Source organism: Macrotis lagotis, chromosome 8 (genome assembly GCF_037893015.1).
Source record: "Macrotis lagotis isolate mMagLag1 chromosome 8, bilby.v1.9.chrom.fasta, whole genome shotgun sequence".
Taxonomy (NCBI): domain Eukaryota; kingdom Metazoa; phylum Chordata; class Mammalia; order Peramelemorphia; family Peramelidae; genus Macrotis; species Macrotis lagotis.
This window is the reverse complement of record NC_133665.1, coordinates 13,595,916-13,613,263: the sequence shown is the minus strand read 5'-3', so window position 1 is coordinate 13,613,263 and position 17,348 is coordinate 13,595,916. Positions and strand designations below refer to the sequence as shown.

The 17,348-nt window shown below is 38.8% G+C and overlaps 1 protein-coding gene across 8 annotated transcripts in view; it reads right to left on the bottom strand.

The window, feature by feature from the left end:
- CLEC16A (C-type lectin domain containing 16A) overlaps positions 1 to 17,348 on the bottom strand; it is a 254,369-nt gene that overhangs the window by 157,708 nt on the left and 79,313 nt on the right. For all 8 annotated transcript variants that reach the window (XM_074196407.1, XM_074196403.1, XM_074196405.1 and 5 more), the window contains one exon: positions 14,540 to 14,662. In XM_074196407.1, coding sequence (XP_074052508.1) covers positions 14,540 to 14,662 — 123 coding nt within the window. The remainder of the gene's footprint in view (positions 1 to 14,539; positions 14,663 to 17,348) is intronic.

The following is a 17,348-nucleotide window of genomic DNA, read 5'->3' as shown; positions in this document are numbered from 1 at the left end:
CCGATTGTGCTAACCTTATCTAGGGTGGTATCAAAACAGAAAGAATATTATCCTATTGCAAGCATCTTCTACTAAAACTGGACTAAGCAAGAAGAGCAAGTCAAATGAAAGGTGCCTTCAGGGGAACCAACAAACAGCTTTCCTGGCAAAAGATCAATTGGTCTTACTTATAAGGAAACTTTCTTCTAATAAAAGGGAATTTTTTTCAACAACCAATGCTCCTGGGATTCATGGTCTTTCAATTTTAATTTCTTCTCTGCACTGTGTACATCAGTGGTGTCAAATTCAAATAGAAAAGATCCTATAGTCTGCATACTGGTTTAGAAAATCACAAATTAACATTATCTGTGTTGTATTATATTTTTATTTATTTTGTTAAGTATTTCCCAATTACAGTTTGATATATCTGCTGTACGCTGTAGCATAACACAGTCATCAGATGTTTTAAAATACACAAATATTTTACTTAACTACAAGAGAATTTTGGAGAATCTATAACTAAGAATTGGCTAATTAGAGGTAAAAAGTTATTCAGGGTGAGAAATGTAGGGTGTTGGTCCTCACAGGGTGTGGAGGGGAGCCCTTAGGGAATCTAGACAGGGGGAATAGCCCAGCCAATCACAAGACTGGAAGAGTTTTCCTAATCCCATTGCAGGGATACCAAAGCCCAAATCGGTTCTCAACCAGTCAAAAGTGACCTAGAGATCTTGAACTAATACACAATTGGGTAATTGAATATTAACCCACACACCCCCTGTGACAATTGGGGTTCTTTAGCATATCATGCATCATATGACATGGGGGGGCATCAAATTAGGGGCATGTCATAGAATGGGTGTAGATTAGATTGTAACTCAAACTCTGAGAGTCTATGAACATCCAAGAGGGAGGGGAAAGAGTTTCTGAAGACCATAAATTACCTGACCTTGAAGACTAATTCATGCTTCACGCCTAGGTGAAGTACCGGTACCTTGTAAGGTGTATCTTGCAAGGTTTGTGAATAAAATGTACAATTTTCTTTCACTCTAGCAGGTTTTTCTTTTCATTCATTTATAACAATTTGGGGGCTCATGCCGATATCTTCAGAAGCCCTTGAGGAAACCCCAGAAGAGACCAGGGGAAGGAGTGCTTATAGCTTGATTTCAAGCCAGATCCTTGTTTCTTTTCCAGGGTTCCCTTGGGTGGATCTCTGAATGGACCTGAAACCCTGCCATTGACAGGGAGAGTGATGAAAAATTGTGGAAACGACTCAGAAAGGTAGGAAAATTTCAATTTTTATCTTTCGAGGCTGATTCTAGACAATTCCCAGGAAAGGAAGTCCTAGATGGGAGGCCAGGGGTTGAAAGGCGCCTCAGGGAGGGGAGGAAGAGACCCCCCCCCATCCAATACCCAAGGAGAGGCCTTTGGGTAGGAAATGAGCTAGCTGGGACAGCGAGGATGCTGTCCAGGGTCAAGAGAAGAACAAGTTCATCAGATACTGCTGTTCTGAATGGCCACAAATCCCCATCCAAGGACAGTCTGTCTGGTGGCCAAGGTTTGGGTCTAATGAACAGTGAACCATAAGGTACTATTAAATAAAGAGAAGGTGAAATATGCAGCATGCTGGATAATTGGGGATGCTAAATTATTTCTAAGCAAGTTAGAAAATAATAAAAAAAAAATAGGTAGGATCCCCTGGCTGCTCCTAGGGATCATGCTAACAGCGGGGTCCAAGAGGAAAGGGAAAATCTGGAGAGAGGAGAAAAAGAATTGCTTTCTAAATTAAGGAAGGTGATTGGATCCAATGCTGTGTGAGTGAGTTTGAATGTTTCCCCCGGAGTGTGTGTATTTGTTCTATGTCCTGTCTTGTGAAAGTGTCTATTTTAGGCATTTCTGGGTCTGAGGACCCAGCTTAAGTTTTTAAAAGAGGGCTAGCTGGGAGTGGGGCCTAGGAGTTTCAGAAGGTGGGGGAGAAGGAAGTAGTGTGCAGTGGCCTGCACGTGGAAATCAGCCCTTCCCTCACTGAGCCAGTGATAGCTATGCAAGGTGTGTAGAGTTAAGGGAAGGGTGGGGGTAAATTCTTAAAGAGGAAAAAGCTGTACTTTGGGGAGAGTTTAGAAGAGTTTAAGAGAAGGGAGAGATTGAGAAGTTCTAGGAGGAAAGACTTTATTGAATGCCTGGGAAAGATCTCATGATTTCTCCCTGGGTTGGGGGAAGGGGTGGTGGGTTGGACATGTGGTGGTCTTGATCCCATCCACCACCTTGTTAAGACTTGAACCCTAGACTGAGTCTACCTAAGTGCCCCACCTGTGGAGGGAGGGAGGGGAGAGACAGGGCCCAAGTGCTTAAATCTTAAAGGGAAAGAGACCCCTCCACAGGTGGGGTATGTGATTGGAAAAAAAAATGTATAAAATCCCGGGGTTAAAAGACTCCTTTATTGAAAGGAAATCACATTTAATGAATATCTGCTGGCCATGTGGCTCAAGAGATGACTTTCATTGTTTTTAAAGTTTTTAGAGCTTTAGAAAGCGTGCTGAGGGTTTTAAAAGAGGGATACTAGTGTTGTAACATTCTGACAAAATTTGTACAGAATGGGAGGAATTAAATAACCTAGATTGTTAAAATAGTTTGGGATTAAACTATTTTAACACTATTGAACTTTTGCAAGGAGTCATGTGGTTTGGGATTTTAAACTATTGTAACACCTTTGGGTTAAAGAAAAGTTATGTTATCAGGGATGTTTACTGATTTCTTTTGGTTTTAATGTTAAGTTTAATAATGCTAACAATTGTACTGTTATTTTGGATAGAGCTTTTGAAATGTGAGTGCTGTATTCTCTGTACAAGGTACTCTAAAGCTTTTATCAAAAAACTTTGGGAAGTTAGTTGAATTGTAATTACATTGGGGTTTTAAATGTCTCATGTATGAGACTGGATTCTGAGAACTTGGGTGAAGAGACAAAAGTGTAAAGAACATGGGATATTCATTTTCCTCTTGTTCTAAGGGAAATGAGATGTTTAAATAGGAATCTTAATATTTAATGTATATTAACAATGCATGTCTATTTTTAAAGAAGTCAAGAATGTGGACTTCTCTCTTGGTAACTGCAGACAGCTGATGGGGGGGCTCTGAACAAATTGCAATTGTGGGCCCTATTGTAAGGTAACATTGATGAATAAGATGTTTTTATCAGTTATGTGATTCTTTTGTAACTACAAAGAGACTATATTTGCAATATTTAGTTATCTATTGTGGATATGTTATTTAAATACTGCATTGTTAAAGCCGGGACTTAATGTGATTGATTTGAAGAGCAATAAGGAAAATGTGAAAAAGTATGACCCTTTCTGGGATAGATCTGTGGGTTCATGAATAATGTAATAATGGAAGGATTGCTTAGTCCAATCTAGTAATTTGTATGTTACTTTTATTGCTGTTCTGTTATAATGAAATTAATAATACATGTTGGAAATTTAAGGCTACCTAAAATGCTTTAATGGTTTTAAAGATTTCTGAAAAGTAATTTGTATGTTAGGGGGCAGCTAGGTGGCTCAGTGGATAGAGCACCGGCCCCGGAGTCAGGAAACCTGGGTTCAGGTTAGGCTACAGATACTTAGTGAGTGTTTAGCTGTGTGACCTTGGACAAGTCACTTAACCCAATTGCCTTGGGAAAAATAACCATTTGTATGTTGAGGGTGGCTAGTAGGTAAACAAGTTTGTGTGTAGAAGTTTCTAGCTATGTATGTGAATTGGGAATATTTTGGATCTATATATGTATATTCCAAAGCAGTGGTTGTTTGCTTTCAAGTAAAAGCACTATATAATATAGGAAAGATAAACACAAGATAATTTGATATTCCTCTGTGCAATCTCCTTAACAAATGAGGCATTTATTTGTTGTAAGATACAATAGGCTAGAAGGAGGTTTCTCTAGCTGAGGGGAATCTGATATGTCATCTTTATATAGAGATGGAGTAGATATGATTTCAGACAAAGGGATGTGTCTAGTAAGAAGTAGGAGACAGGCCTGTAGGGCTAGTCATAGTTAGAATACCAGGTTTTAGGCAAAGACACAGGAAGGATAATCGAGCTTTAGGTAGGGGTTTCATTAATTGAGACTCCATTAAGAATATAATTGGAAATTACTGAATTGCATTCACTGGAAGTTCTAATTAGGTAAATCAACTATTTTAGATGACGGGACTTTTAATCTATTTTCTCTTGTGTCAGATACCAGGATGATCAACAAAAAAGAAATGCTACTGGGTAAATGTCATGTTCTTGGAGCCAAGGAAGCCAATGGGCCAAGGATGTCAGGTGACAGGGATGGGCAGCCGAAGGGGCAGCTTCTCAGTATGGCTGAGGTTGGACCCCTTTGACTTGATTTCCCCAAAATGACATCTGGATAATATCGCACCTGGAAGAATAACTCTGGCCTAAGACATTTGACTTACCCATGTGACCTCTACCTGGACACTGACATTCAATACTCATAAAGGAAATTTCCTTTAATGTCCTAGAAAGTTTTAGGTAAATTAGATCTAATAGCCAGAGATGGGTTAAGGTGTCTGGCTCTGACACCTGCTATCAGTTACATGCTAAGATAGGAATTAGGTTTCCTTAGTTTTTATGTTAGAAGGAATATTTAGGTAAGAAGAATGGGAAATTCTTAGAATAATTACAGTTCCAATTTCTAGTTTTAAGGAAAGGAGTGTGAGTTAGATAAGTATACCAAGAAAAGGAAAATATTGGAATTTTTTTGGTAAAAAATTCATTTTGGTTAAGGATGTTTGAGTCGTTATTGTAATGAGAGCAAAGGTTAAAACTGTTTTATTTTAATCCAGATGCTGGGTACTCTTAGAACAAAGACAACTGTTGAATATATGTGTATGGAGCAAACTCCCAATGAGAATGATCTCAAGCTTGTGAGTTTGCTCATATAGTAAGATACTAATGGAAGTTTGTGTTAAAAGTGAACTATGTGTGTCAATATGGCAATAAGGCAAAATGAAAATTGCAATAAGCTCCAGAATCTCATTGTTTAGTGATGGAAGCATGTGTTTTGATCTGAATAAGATGTTAAGCAGTTTTTCTCTACCAGAAGACAAGGTCTCAAGGAGTCACCAGAGCTGAAGAGGACTTTTTTGGAAAAGATTCAGAAGATGCTGAAGGACATTGGATGTCTCCAAGGGAGAAGAGAAGAGAGGAGTGATGAGACACTGGACCAGTTATCTCCACCATCTCTCACCTATGTGTACATTGCTTATCTGTAACTTCCCCTTGATTCTGTAAGTGCAACACCCCTACTTATGCCCTTCTCCTTATGGAAAGGAGGAGGGAAGGAGGGGAGGAGGGGAGGAGGGGAGGAAAGGTGAAAATGTTCTCCACTGAGAAAGAAAGAGGGAGATTATTGGGTAAGTCTGTGTATCCTATCTAGGGAGTGAGTCCTATATATCTGATTTAGACTACAGGGTGTTAGCAAAGGTGGGAAGAGAGTCTAGCTGGCAGAAGTCAATGCCCGGTCTTTTGTTGTGGCTGTTGGACTTGCCATAGTTCACAGCAGTTTGAGAATTGGCCTTGGGTACCCCTAGGTCTGGCCTAGATTCTCAGTCCTTGGTCAGAGGTGCACGGTGGCACAGAATTTTGATCCAGAGGAGAGAGAGATACCAGTGGCATGTGACTAAGTCAGTTCAGGGTGACTACTGTTTATAAGTGACTGGCCAGGATATTTGCCTGAGCAATAGCAAATGTCTGGACATGTCCAGAAGCAGGGTACATATATTCAGGACTCAACAACAAGATAGGTGGCCTCAGACTCCTGTGAGATTAATGATGGTACCTGGATCCCTTGTAAAGATGCACAAACTGGGGCATTTGTTAATGGAAATTGATTATGAGTTAGTATGGACTTTCAAGCAGTGTTGAAATGGCCATTTGCAAGAAAGATAGTTTAAGGAACATCACCAGGTATATTAGTTATTCTTGGGGTTGACCCAATGGCACAAAATCAGGAATTTAGTTTGGATTTTGGAGCCAGGAAGACCTTTCTAAAACCACTGGTATAAAAACTTGCAGTGGAAGGAGGTACAGCAACTTTGGAAATGTACCTATCATCATGATGATTATGTGGCCTATTTAAGAGGGCCCCTTGGAAGTAAAGAGGAGGAACAGTATTATCCATTTGTTGGAAACTATTCCTGGAAGACCAACTAGTACTAGAAGGACATTATTGGATTTGCATTATTGGATTTACTACTGCCTAGACCCAATTGTCCAAAGAGTTGGTCAGGGAATTATCTAGACTTAAGGGCAAAGGATGGGTGTTGGGGCTATGGAATCCCAATTTATATCCTGAATAGGCTAATAAGACTCCAAGCTATAGTTGAAATAATTACCCATCAAACAGCTAGGGTCTTGGAATTACTGGCTACCCAAGTCATGCAAACAAGAGAGGCGAGTATTTAACATAGATTGGTACTAGACTACCTATTGGCCAAGGAAGGAGTAGTCTGTGGTAAACTGAACTTGTCAAGCTGCTGCCTAAAGATAGATGACAATGGACAGGTGGTAAAGAAGATAGCCAGGGATATTAGAAAGTTGGCACTTGTTCCAGTCCAAACCCAGACAAGCCCATTTAGTACCACTTGAATGAACTGGTTTACTGGTTCATGGTGGAAACAGTAACTGGGTATCCTACTATTGGCCCTAAGTGGGAGAATCCTATTAGCCATGTGCATCTCCCATGTATGATCCAGTTAATAACTCAAACAGTACAAGATTTTTATCAGCAAATTAGGACTAGTGTATGACTCTAATAAGGAAGAGGTAAAGATATTGATAGGGAAAGTCAATAGTCCTATCAAGGATGAGGATTGTGAATTAATTTGAGGAAGACACTGCTGGTGAAGTGTGAAGACCAAGTTGTTATTAAAAAGAAAAAAAAGAAAAGGGGGGAGTTGTGAGAAATGTAGGGTGTTGGTCTTCACAGGGTGTGGAGGGGAGCCCTTAGGGAATCCATTAGATGGGGGAATGACCGAGCCAATCACAAGACTGGAAGAGTTTTCCTTAATCCCATTCCAGGGATATCAAACCCCAAATCGGTTCTCAACCGGTCAAGAGTGACCTAGAGATCTTGACGCAATGCTACTGAGTTTGCACAATTGGGTAACTGCATATTAACCCACACACCCCCTGTGACAATTGGGGTTCTTTACCATGTCATGCATTGTATAATGTGTGTGGGGGGATCAAATTAGGGGCATGTCATGGAATGGGTGGACCATAAATTACCTGACTTTGAAGACTAATTCGTGCTTCACGCCTAAGTGAAGTATCAGTACCTTGTAAGTTGTATTTTGCAAGGTTCATGAATAAAATGTACAATTTTCTCTCACTCTAGCAGGTTTTTCCTTTTCATTCATTTATAACATTCAGTTACCTCAACTTGATTTAAAATATTACTAAGTCTTGGAAGCAGCCAAGTGGCATATGGATAGAGCACCAGCCCTAGAGTCAGGAGGACCTGAGTTCAATTAATAAGCACCCAGCTGTGTGATCTTGGGCAAGTCACTTTAAGTCCATTGCCTTGTAACCCCCCCCCCCAAAAAAAAACTAAGTCTCTTATTTCCTATGTCTTATCATTTATCTCTATTTTTCTATGGAGAAATAAGAAACATTCCTTACTAGCTCCTATTAGTTCTTTCTTTCCACACAGCATGAAGTGGGAAAAGTAATGTCAGTCCATTTTGACTCTAGAGACCAAAATCCTATGACCTAGGTCGACCCCCCAGCTTTTGTTTGAAACTTTTCTTGCAATAGCCTAAACCCCTGAATTTGCTTCTCTTTTGCAGATAGTACACAGTCTACTTATAGCTTTCCATTTCTTCAGTCTACAAGTATTCACAAAATTGTGAGGGGAATACAATAAAACACTAACATAAATAAAGCTATGTTCCCCTTTCCCTTTAGTTTCTTCTAACTATCCATTGTGTAAATGATCAATGCATCAAGGTATTTTCAAAGGTTTTTGAGTGAAGTTATCCTATTGCTTCCTATCTCAGCCTGAGTTTTCTCCAAATTTTCTGTTCTCCTTGGTTCTAAAAGTTCCAAACTCTACTCTAAGTCACATTTAAGGGAAAAATTGAGAAGTTATAGGAGGGGAGATTTCTATCCTTATGAGTACCTGGAAAAGGTTCCATACTTTCTCCCTGGGTTGGGGGAAGGGTGTAGTGGGTTGACAAGTGGTGGTCTTGATCCCATCCACCACCTTATTAAGACTAGAACCCTAGGCTGAGAGGAAGGGAGGGAGATAGGAAGGGGAGGGGGAGACAGGAGACTTCAAGTACTTAAGTCTTTGTTTTTTTTTTAGGTTTTTGCAAGGCAAATGGAGTTAAGTGGCTTGCCCAAGGCCACACAGCTAGGTAATTAAGTGTCTGAGACCAGATTTAAACCCAGGTACTCCTGACTCCCAAGGTGCTTTATCCATTGCCACCTAGCCGCCCCTCAAGTACTTAAGTCTTAAAGGGAAAGAGATCCCTCCACAAGTGGGATATGTGATTGGGAAAGAAAGAAAAAATAAAATCCAGGGGTTAGGAGACTCATTTATTGTAACACCTCTGAGTTAAAGAAAAGTGGTATTGTGTTACTAAGAGGAGAAATACCTATGTTATCAGGGATATTTACTGATTTCTTCTGAGAAAATGCCCTAAAACATTTTAATGTTAAGCCTAATAATGCTAACAATTGCATTTTTATTTTGGATACAGCTTTTGGAATGTGAGTGCTGGATTCTCTGTATAAAATACAGATTGGGGTTTTAAATGTATGATATATACGAGATTGGATTCTGAAGTTCTGGGTAAAGAGACAAAAGTATAAAGATCGTGTGATATTCATTTTGCTCTTGTTCTAAGTGACATGTGATATTTAAATTAGAATCTTATGACTACTATATATTAACAATGTATGTTTAATTTTAAGGAGTTCAAGGATGTGGACTTCTCTCTTGATAACTTCAGATAGCTGATGGAGGGGCTCTGAACAAATAGCAATTGTGTGGGCCCCACTGTAAGATAACTTTTTGATGAATAAGATGTATTTATCATTTATGTGATATACTTTTGTAACTGCAAAGAGATTATCTTTGCAATATTTATCTCTTGTGAATGTTATTTAAATATTGTATTATTAAAGCCTGGGATTAACATGTGATTGCTTTGAAGGGCAATAAGGGAAATGTCAAAAAGTATGATGCTTTCTGGGATAGAACTGTGGGTTCATGAATAATGTAATAATGGAACGACTGCTTTGTACAATCTAGTAATGTGTGTATTATGCTTATTACTGTTCTGTTATATTGAAATTAATAACGCATGTTGGAAATTTAAAGCCACCTAAGATGATCTAATGGTTTTAAAGAATTCTGAAAAGTAATTCATATGTTAAGGGGCACCTAGGTGGTGCAGAGGATAGGCCCTGGAATCAAGAGACCTGAGTTCAAATCGGATCTCAGACACTTAGATCATGATTACCTAGCTGTGCAACCCTGGACAAGTCATTTAACCCCAACTGCCTTCCAAAAACAAAAATAACCATTTGTATGTTGAGGATGGCTAATAGCCAAACAAGTTTATGTATAGAAATGTCTAGTTTTATAAGTGAATTGGGAATATTTTATATATAAAATACTCTAAAGCTGTGGTTATTATAAAATACAACAGGCTAGAAGGAAGTTTCTCTAGCCAATGGGAATCTGATACACCATCTTTATATAGAGATGGAGTAGATATGATTTCAGATGAAGGGATGTCTCTAGTAAAAGGTAGATGAAGTCTGTAGGGTCAGTCATAGTTAGGATACCTGATTTTAGACAAAGACCCATGAAGGACACTCAGAGCTTTAGGTAGGGGTTTCATTAATTGTGACCCCATTAAGATTATAATTGGAATTTAGCAAACTGTATTCACTGGAAGTTTTAATTAGGTAAAACAACTATTTTAGATGATGAGATTTTTAATCAGTTTTCTCTTGTCAGATACCAGGATGGTCACGAAAGAAAATGCTACTGGGTAAATGTCATGTTCTTGGAGCCAAGGAAGCCAATGGGCTAAAGATGTCAGGACAGGGATATGTGAGGAAGGGATGGCTTTTCAGTATGGCTGAGGTTGGACCCCTTTGACTTGATTTCCTCAAAATGACATTTGGATAATGTCTCACCTGGAAGAATAAATCTGACCTAAGACAGACTTGCCCACATGAGTTCTACCTGGACACTGATATTCAATACTTATATCTGTAAAGAAATTTTCCTTTAATGTCCTGGACCTTTTATAGTTAGTTACTAAGCAACCAGAGAAAGAAGTTTTAGGTGAATTGGATCTCATAGCCAAAGATAGGTTAGATGTCTGACTCAGTCACCTGCTAGCAGCTACTACATGCTACAATAGGAATTAAGTTTCCTTAGTTTTTGCATTAGAGGGGATATTTGGGTAAGAAGAAGAATGAGAAATTCTTAGGATAATTACAGTTCCAAATTCTAGTTTAAGGAAAGGACTGTGAGATAAGTACACCAGGAAAAGGAAAATATGGGAATATTTTAGAAAAAAATTCATTTTGGTTAAGGGTGTTTAAGTCATTACTGTAATGAGAGCAAAGGTTAAAATAGCTTTATTTTAAGCCAGATGCTGGGTACTCTTAGAACAAAGATGACTGTAGAATATGTTATAAGCTTGAGTCAATGTGATAATTCTCATTGGGAGTTTGCTCATGTAGTAAAACACTAATGTGTTAAAAGTGAAGTATGGCAATAAGACAAAATGTAATAAGTTCCAAAATCTCATTGTTTTGTGGTGGAAACTTGTATTTTGATCTGAGTAAGATGTTAGGCAGTTTCTTTACCAGAAGACAAAGTCTCAACTAGTCACTAGAACTGGAGAGGACTTTTTAGAACAGATTCAGAAGATGAAGAAAGGGCATTGGATGTCTCCAGGGGAGAAGAGGAGACAGGAGAGATACTGGACCAACTCATCTTCATCATCTCTTGCCTATGTATACATTGTTTATCTGTAACTTCCCCTTGACTCTGTAAGTGTGACACCCCTACTTATGCCCTTCTCCTTATGGAAAGGAAGAGGAGAGGCAGGGTAAAAATGTTCTCCTTTGAGAGAGAAGGAGGAGAGAAACACCAGTGGCATATGACTCAGTTCAGGGTGATTATATATATATATATATATATATATATATATATATACACATACATATAACTGATAGAGCAGGATATTTGTCTGAGGAGTAGCAAATGTCTAGACATGTCCAGAAACAGGGTACATATTTTCTGGACTTTACAACTTAAGAGATAGGTGGCCTCAGACCCATGTGAGATTAATGATGGTACCTGGATCCCGTGTAAAGATGTGCAAACTGTGGAATAGACTAGGTGTAAAAGCAGGCGATGATTATAGTAATCTGCTGTTTGATAAACCCAAAGAGTCCAGCCATTGGGATAAAAACTCCCTCTTTGATAAAAACTGCTGGGATAATTGGAAATTAGTATGGAAGAAACTTAGATTAGACCAACACCTAACACCTTTTACCAAAATAAGATCCAAATGGTTACAGGACTTAGACATAAAAAAACAATACTATAAGCAAATTAGAAGATCAAGGACTAGTTTACCTGTCAGATCTATGGAAAGGGGAGAGTTTATGACTAAGGAAGAGATGGAGAACATCACCAAAAACCAATGAGATGATTTCAATTACATTAAATTAAAAAGCTTTTGCCCAGATAAAACCAATGTAACCAAGATCAAAAGAAATGTAGTAAACTGGGAAACAATCTTTACAACTAATGATTCTGACAAAGGACTCATTTCTAAAATATACAGAGAACTGAGACATTTTTAAAACAAAAAGCCATTCCCCAATTGACAAATGGTCAAAGGATATGCAAAGGCAATTTACAGATGAGATCAAAGCGATTCATAGCCATAGGAAAAAATGCTCTAAATCATTAATTATTAGAGAAATGCAAATTAAAGCTTCTCTGAGGTACCACCTCACACCTCTCAGATTGTCCAATATGACCAGAAAGGATAATGATCATTGTTGGAAGGGTTGTGGGAAATCTGGGACACTATTACACTGTTGGTGGAGCTGTGAACTCATCCAACCCTTCTGGAGAGAAATTTGGAACTATGCCCAAAGGGCAACAGAAATGTACGTACCCTTTAACCCAGCAATACCATTACTGGGTCTATATACTGAAGAGATGAGGAAAAAAGGTAAAAACATTACTTGTACAAAAATATTTACAGCAGCCCTGTTTGTGGTGGCAAAGAATTGGAAATCAAGTAAATGCCCTTCAATTGGGGAATGGCTTAGCAAACTGTGGTATATGTATGTCATGGAACACTATTGTTCTATTAGAAACCAGGAGGGATGGGATTTCAAGGAAGCCTGGAGGGATTTTCATGAACTGATGCTGAGTGGGATGAGCAGAACAAGAAAAACACTGTATACCCTAAAAGCAACATGGGGGTGATGATCAACCTTGAAGGACTCGCTCATTCCATCAGTGCAACAATCAGGAGCAATTTTGGCCTGTTTGCAAAGGAGAGTACCATCTGTATCCAGATAAGGATCTGTGGAGTTTGAACAAAGTTCAAGGACTATTCCCTTCAATTTAGGAAAAAAATATATTATCTTATTGTCTGATCTTGTTACCTCTTAGACTTCTTGTCTCTTCTCTAAGGATATGATTTCTCTCTCATCACACCCAATTTGGATCAAGGTACAACATGGAAACAAAGTAAAGACTGACAGATTGCTTTCTGTGGGGGGGGAGTAAGATTGGGGGGAAAATTGTAAAACTCAAATAATATCTTTAATAAAAATCAATTTAAAAAAAAGATGTGCAAACTGGGGCATTTGTTAAGGGAAACTGATTATGAGTTAGTATGGACTTGCAAGGAAAGTGCTGAAATGGACATTTGCAAGAAAAATAACTTAAGGAACATCACTAGCTATATTAGTTATTCTTGGAATTGGTCCAGTGGCAAAAAACAGTTTTTATTTTGATCAATTTTAGAGCCACAAAGACCTTTCTAAAGACATTGGTATAAAAACTTGCCAGTGGAAGGAGGTACAGCAACTTTGGAAATGTACCTATTATCATGATGATTATATGACCTATTTAAGAGGGCCCCTTGGAAGTAAGGAGGAATAGTATTATCCATTTGTTGGAAACTACATTCCTGGAAGACCAATTAGCACTAGAGGGACATTATTGGATTTGTAGGACTACTGCCTACACCCAGTTGTCCAAAGAGTTGGTCAGAGTTGCTATACAGGGTTGATCAGGGAATTGTTATCTAGACTTAAGGGTCTACTACCTCGGCACAGGATGGAAGCTGGGGATATAGGACCCATGTTTAAGCTGAAGAGAATAATTAGTCTCCAGGCAGTTGTAGAAATTATTACTAATCAAACATCTAGGGCCCTAGATCTTTTGGCCCATCAAGCCACCCAAACCAGAGAGGCAGTCTTACAACACAGATTAGTACTGTTCTACTTATTAGCTGAGGAGGGAGAAGTATGTGGGGAAACTGAATCTATATTAGAAAGTTAGTCCATGTTTCTGTGCAAATTTGGAACTCTCCCTTTGGTAATTCTTGGTGCTCCTGGAGTTGGTGGAAGCAGATTCTTTTGTTTGCCTTAATAGCACTTAGTGGAATTATCTTACTGCCAATTGGTCTGCCCTGTTTAATTCAATTGATAACACAAGTGGTTCAGAATAGTCTTAATAAATGGTGACAATCACTTCCAATTAAACAAAAAATACTGATCCTAAAGGGACAGGGAGAGATTCCTCTTAACAACATAACTTATGAGGATGAAGACCAGATGGACCAACAATGTGAGTTTATATTACAGAAATCTGAAGAAATCTCATCAAAATAAAGAGGAGGGATTGAGTGGGATAAGGCCTGAGATTTTTTCAGAAGGATATTATAGAATAGAAATAGTTGAACTACTGCGTTGTATCTCTTCTGCCCCTCCTCCCCTGACAAGCAACTTCTGGGGTATTATGACTGAAATATAAAGAGTCAACTGACCCTGTCTTATCTGCTAAAATATGGATATCTGTCCATGCGTTCCTATATCCATTCCTCAGGGTAATCCTGTCTCTGAATTATATACTTTTTTCTTTAGATTAGTTTAGATTGGGAAGACCATATACCTCACTAATGAGGATGGGTCAGTGGGGGGTGGGGGGAATTAAGTTACGAGATATGATCCTTAGGGTCTTTTGTCTCTTTGCCTCATTCTCTGTCTTTAAGGCTGAGTGGGGTCTGCTTTTTCTCTTCATACCCTGAGAAATCTCCAAAATTAATTTAAATGGTTACATTTGTCCTACACACTTATGTATGTGAGCAACAGAAAAGCAAGGAATAGAAAAAAAAACTTGACCTTAAATTCCTATTCCTGTTAAAGGTTATGTAACCATAACGCTGACAAATGAATTTTAGGAATTACTAGAATTTCATTTGAGATCACTTACCAGGCTGAGCAGCATAGTTCATTATCCTGATGAGTCTTTCAGCAAGTAAGTGGTTATAGGATGTCTTCTCAACTTCAGTCCGCACTGGAAGCTGAATTCTATCTAATTTTTCTGGATCAATTCCTAAAATTAAAACACACAAACCAACACCACCAAAAAACATGGAAAAAGTTTTTTTTTTTAATCAGGAGATGTGTTTACCTAAGAAAGAGAAAGCAATAGAAACAATCAAAGGATGTATCTAATGAAATTTTTCACCATCTCATAAAGTCTCACATCTTCATTATTAGAAATACACAACTTCAACAAACTTTTTATAGGAATTTAGAGGGCAGGGAGGAAGTATATATTTACTATAAAACCAACAACACTAAACACTTACTGTTTTTGTGCCAATGAAATATTTAAGTAAATAGCTATTTAAATCTTAAAATTGTAGAAAGAAGGATAGAACAAAAGGGAAAGAAGGGAGAAATGTCATTGCTTGGAGCATCTGAGAACTAGGTGATGTTTCTTTTTTGTTTGTTTTATTTTATTTTTAATTCTCATTTTGTATAAATGTTTTTTTACATTAATAAAATATTCTTGTTTAAGAGTAAACAAAATCCCCCTCCCCCCCATGAATATAGACTTGCTTGGGCGATAAAGTAAAAGGGAGAGAGAAAAAATAAAAATTAAAAAAAAATAGTAATAATTGTAGGCATGGCCAGGTGGCTCAGTGGACGAAGCACCAGCCCTGGAGCCAGAAGCACCCGAGCCCATATCCAGCCCTGTAGACCCAACAATCACCCAGCCGTGTGACATGCAAGCCACCGGATCCCCAATGCCCTGCAAAAACCAAAAAGAAGAAAAAAAAAGACACAAAAGAAAATAAAATAGTAATCATAGTAGGGGTGGCTGGGTGCCAGAGCGAGCATTGGCCCTTGAGCCAGGAGCACCTGGGTCCAAATCCGGCCTCAGACACCCAAAGATCACCCTGCTATGCAGCCCCAGGCAGGCCACCCAGCCCCATTTGCCCTGCACCCTCCCCCAAATAATAATAATAAAAAATGTGCTTCAGTCTTTGTTCCAACACCAACAACTCTGTCAATGGGTGGATTGCATTCTTTATGGTAAGTCCATCACAAAAGTTGCTTCCATATTTTTCCAACATTGCCATTGCTGATCGCAACTCCCTCCTTTCTTATTTTTCCACTACCATGTACTATATTTTCTCTCTCCTTTCACTCTGACTCTGCTGTAGGGTCGCTGAGTGACGCAGCAGACAGATCCCTGGTCCTGGGGCCAAGAAGCCCTGAGCCCCCATACCACCCCTTAGGCCCAGAATCCACCTGGCCCTATGGTCCTGGGCAGGCCATCCAATCCCAGCCTCTTGCAAGAAGTAAAAAAGAAAATGTGTTATATCTGACCACACTCCCCCCATGGTCCATGCTCTCCTCCTTTATTCACATCCCCACCCCTTCCCCCTGCTCCCCCCTTCCTTCTTACTCCAGATGTCTCTACCCCATTGAGTATATATGCTGTTTCCTCTCCTAGACACCTCTGATGAGAGCAAAGTTTCCCTCATTCCCCCTTGCCTCCCCCCTTCCATATCATTGCAATAGCTCGTTGTAATAAAAAAAAAACTTATGTGAAATATCTTGGACTATTCCCCCCTCTCCTTTTTTCTTTCTCCCATTCCATTTCCCTTTTTTTCTATTGACTCCATTTTTACACCATATTTTATCTTCGAATTCAGCTTTCTCCTGTGCTTCAACTATAAAAGCTCTCTCTACCTGCTCTATTAACTGAGAAGGTTCATATGAGTATTATCAGTGTCATTTTTCTATGCAGGAATACATGCAGTTCATCCTCATTAAGTCTCTCATATTTCCCCCTCTCCTCCAATCTCCATGCTTCACCTGAGTCCTGTATCTGAAGATCAAACCTTCTGTTCAGCTCTGGCCATTCCAAAAGGAGCATATGAAATTCCCCTGGTTCATTGAAAATCCATCTTTTCCCCAGGAAGAGGACATTCAGCCTTGCTGGGTAGTTCATTCTTGGCTGCATTCTAAGCTCTTTTACTTTCCGGTATATTGTATTCTAAGCCCTACGAGCTTCCAATGTAGTTGCTGCTAAATTCTGTGTGATACTGACTGCAGCTCCACAATATTTGATCTGTGTTCTTCTGGCTGCTTGTAATATTTTCTCTTTGACTTGGGAGTTCTGGAACTTGGCTATAATATTCCTAGGAGTTGGTTTTTTGGGATCTCTTTCTCTGGGGGATCGGTGGATTCTCTCCATTTCCATTTTGCCCTCTGCTTCTAGAATATCAGGGCAATTTTCCTGTAGCAATTCTTTGAAAATGATGTCAAGGCTCTTTTCCTGATCATGACTTTCAGGTATTCCAATAATTTTTAAATTATCTTTCCTAAGTCTGTTTTCCATATCAGTTGTTTTTTCAATGAGATATTTCACATTTTCTTCTAATTTTTCATTTTTTTGGTTTTGAAGTATTGATTCCTGATTTCTGGTAAATTCAGCAATCTCCCTGAATTCTATTCTTTGTCTGAAGGATTTGTTCTCAGAGAGTTTTCTTATCTCTTTTTCCATCTGGCCAATTTTGCTTTTTGAGGCATTCTTCTCCTCCATAACTTTTTGAACTGTTTTATCCATTTGACCTAAGCTGGTTTTTAGCATGCTGTTTTCTTCAGCATTTTTTTGGATTTCCTTGACTAAGCTGCAGACTTCATTTTCATGTTTTTCCTGCATCTCTCTCCTTTCTTTTCCCAGTTTTTCTTCCAACTCCCTCATTTGATTTTCAAAAGTC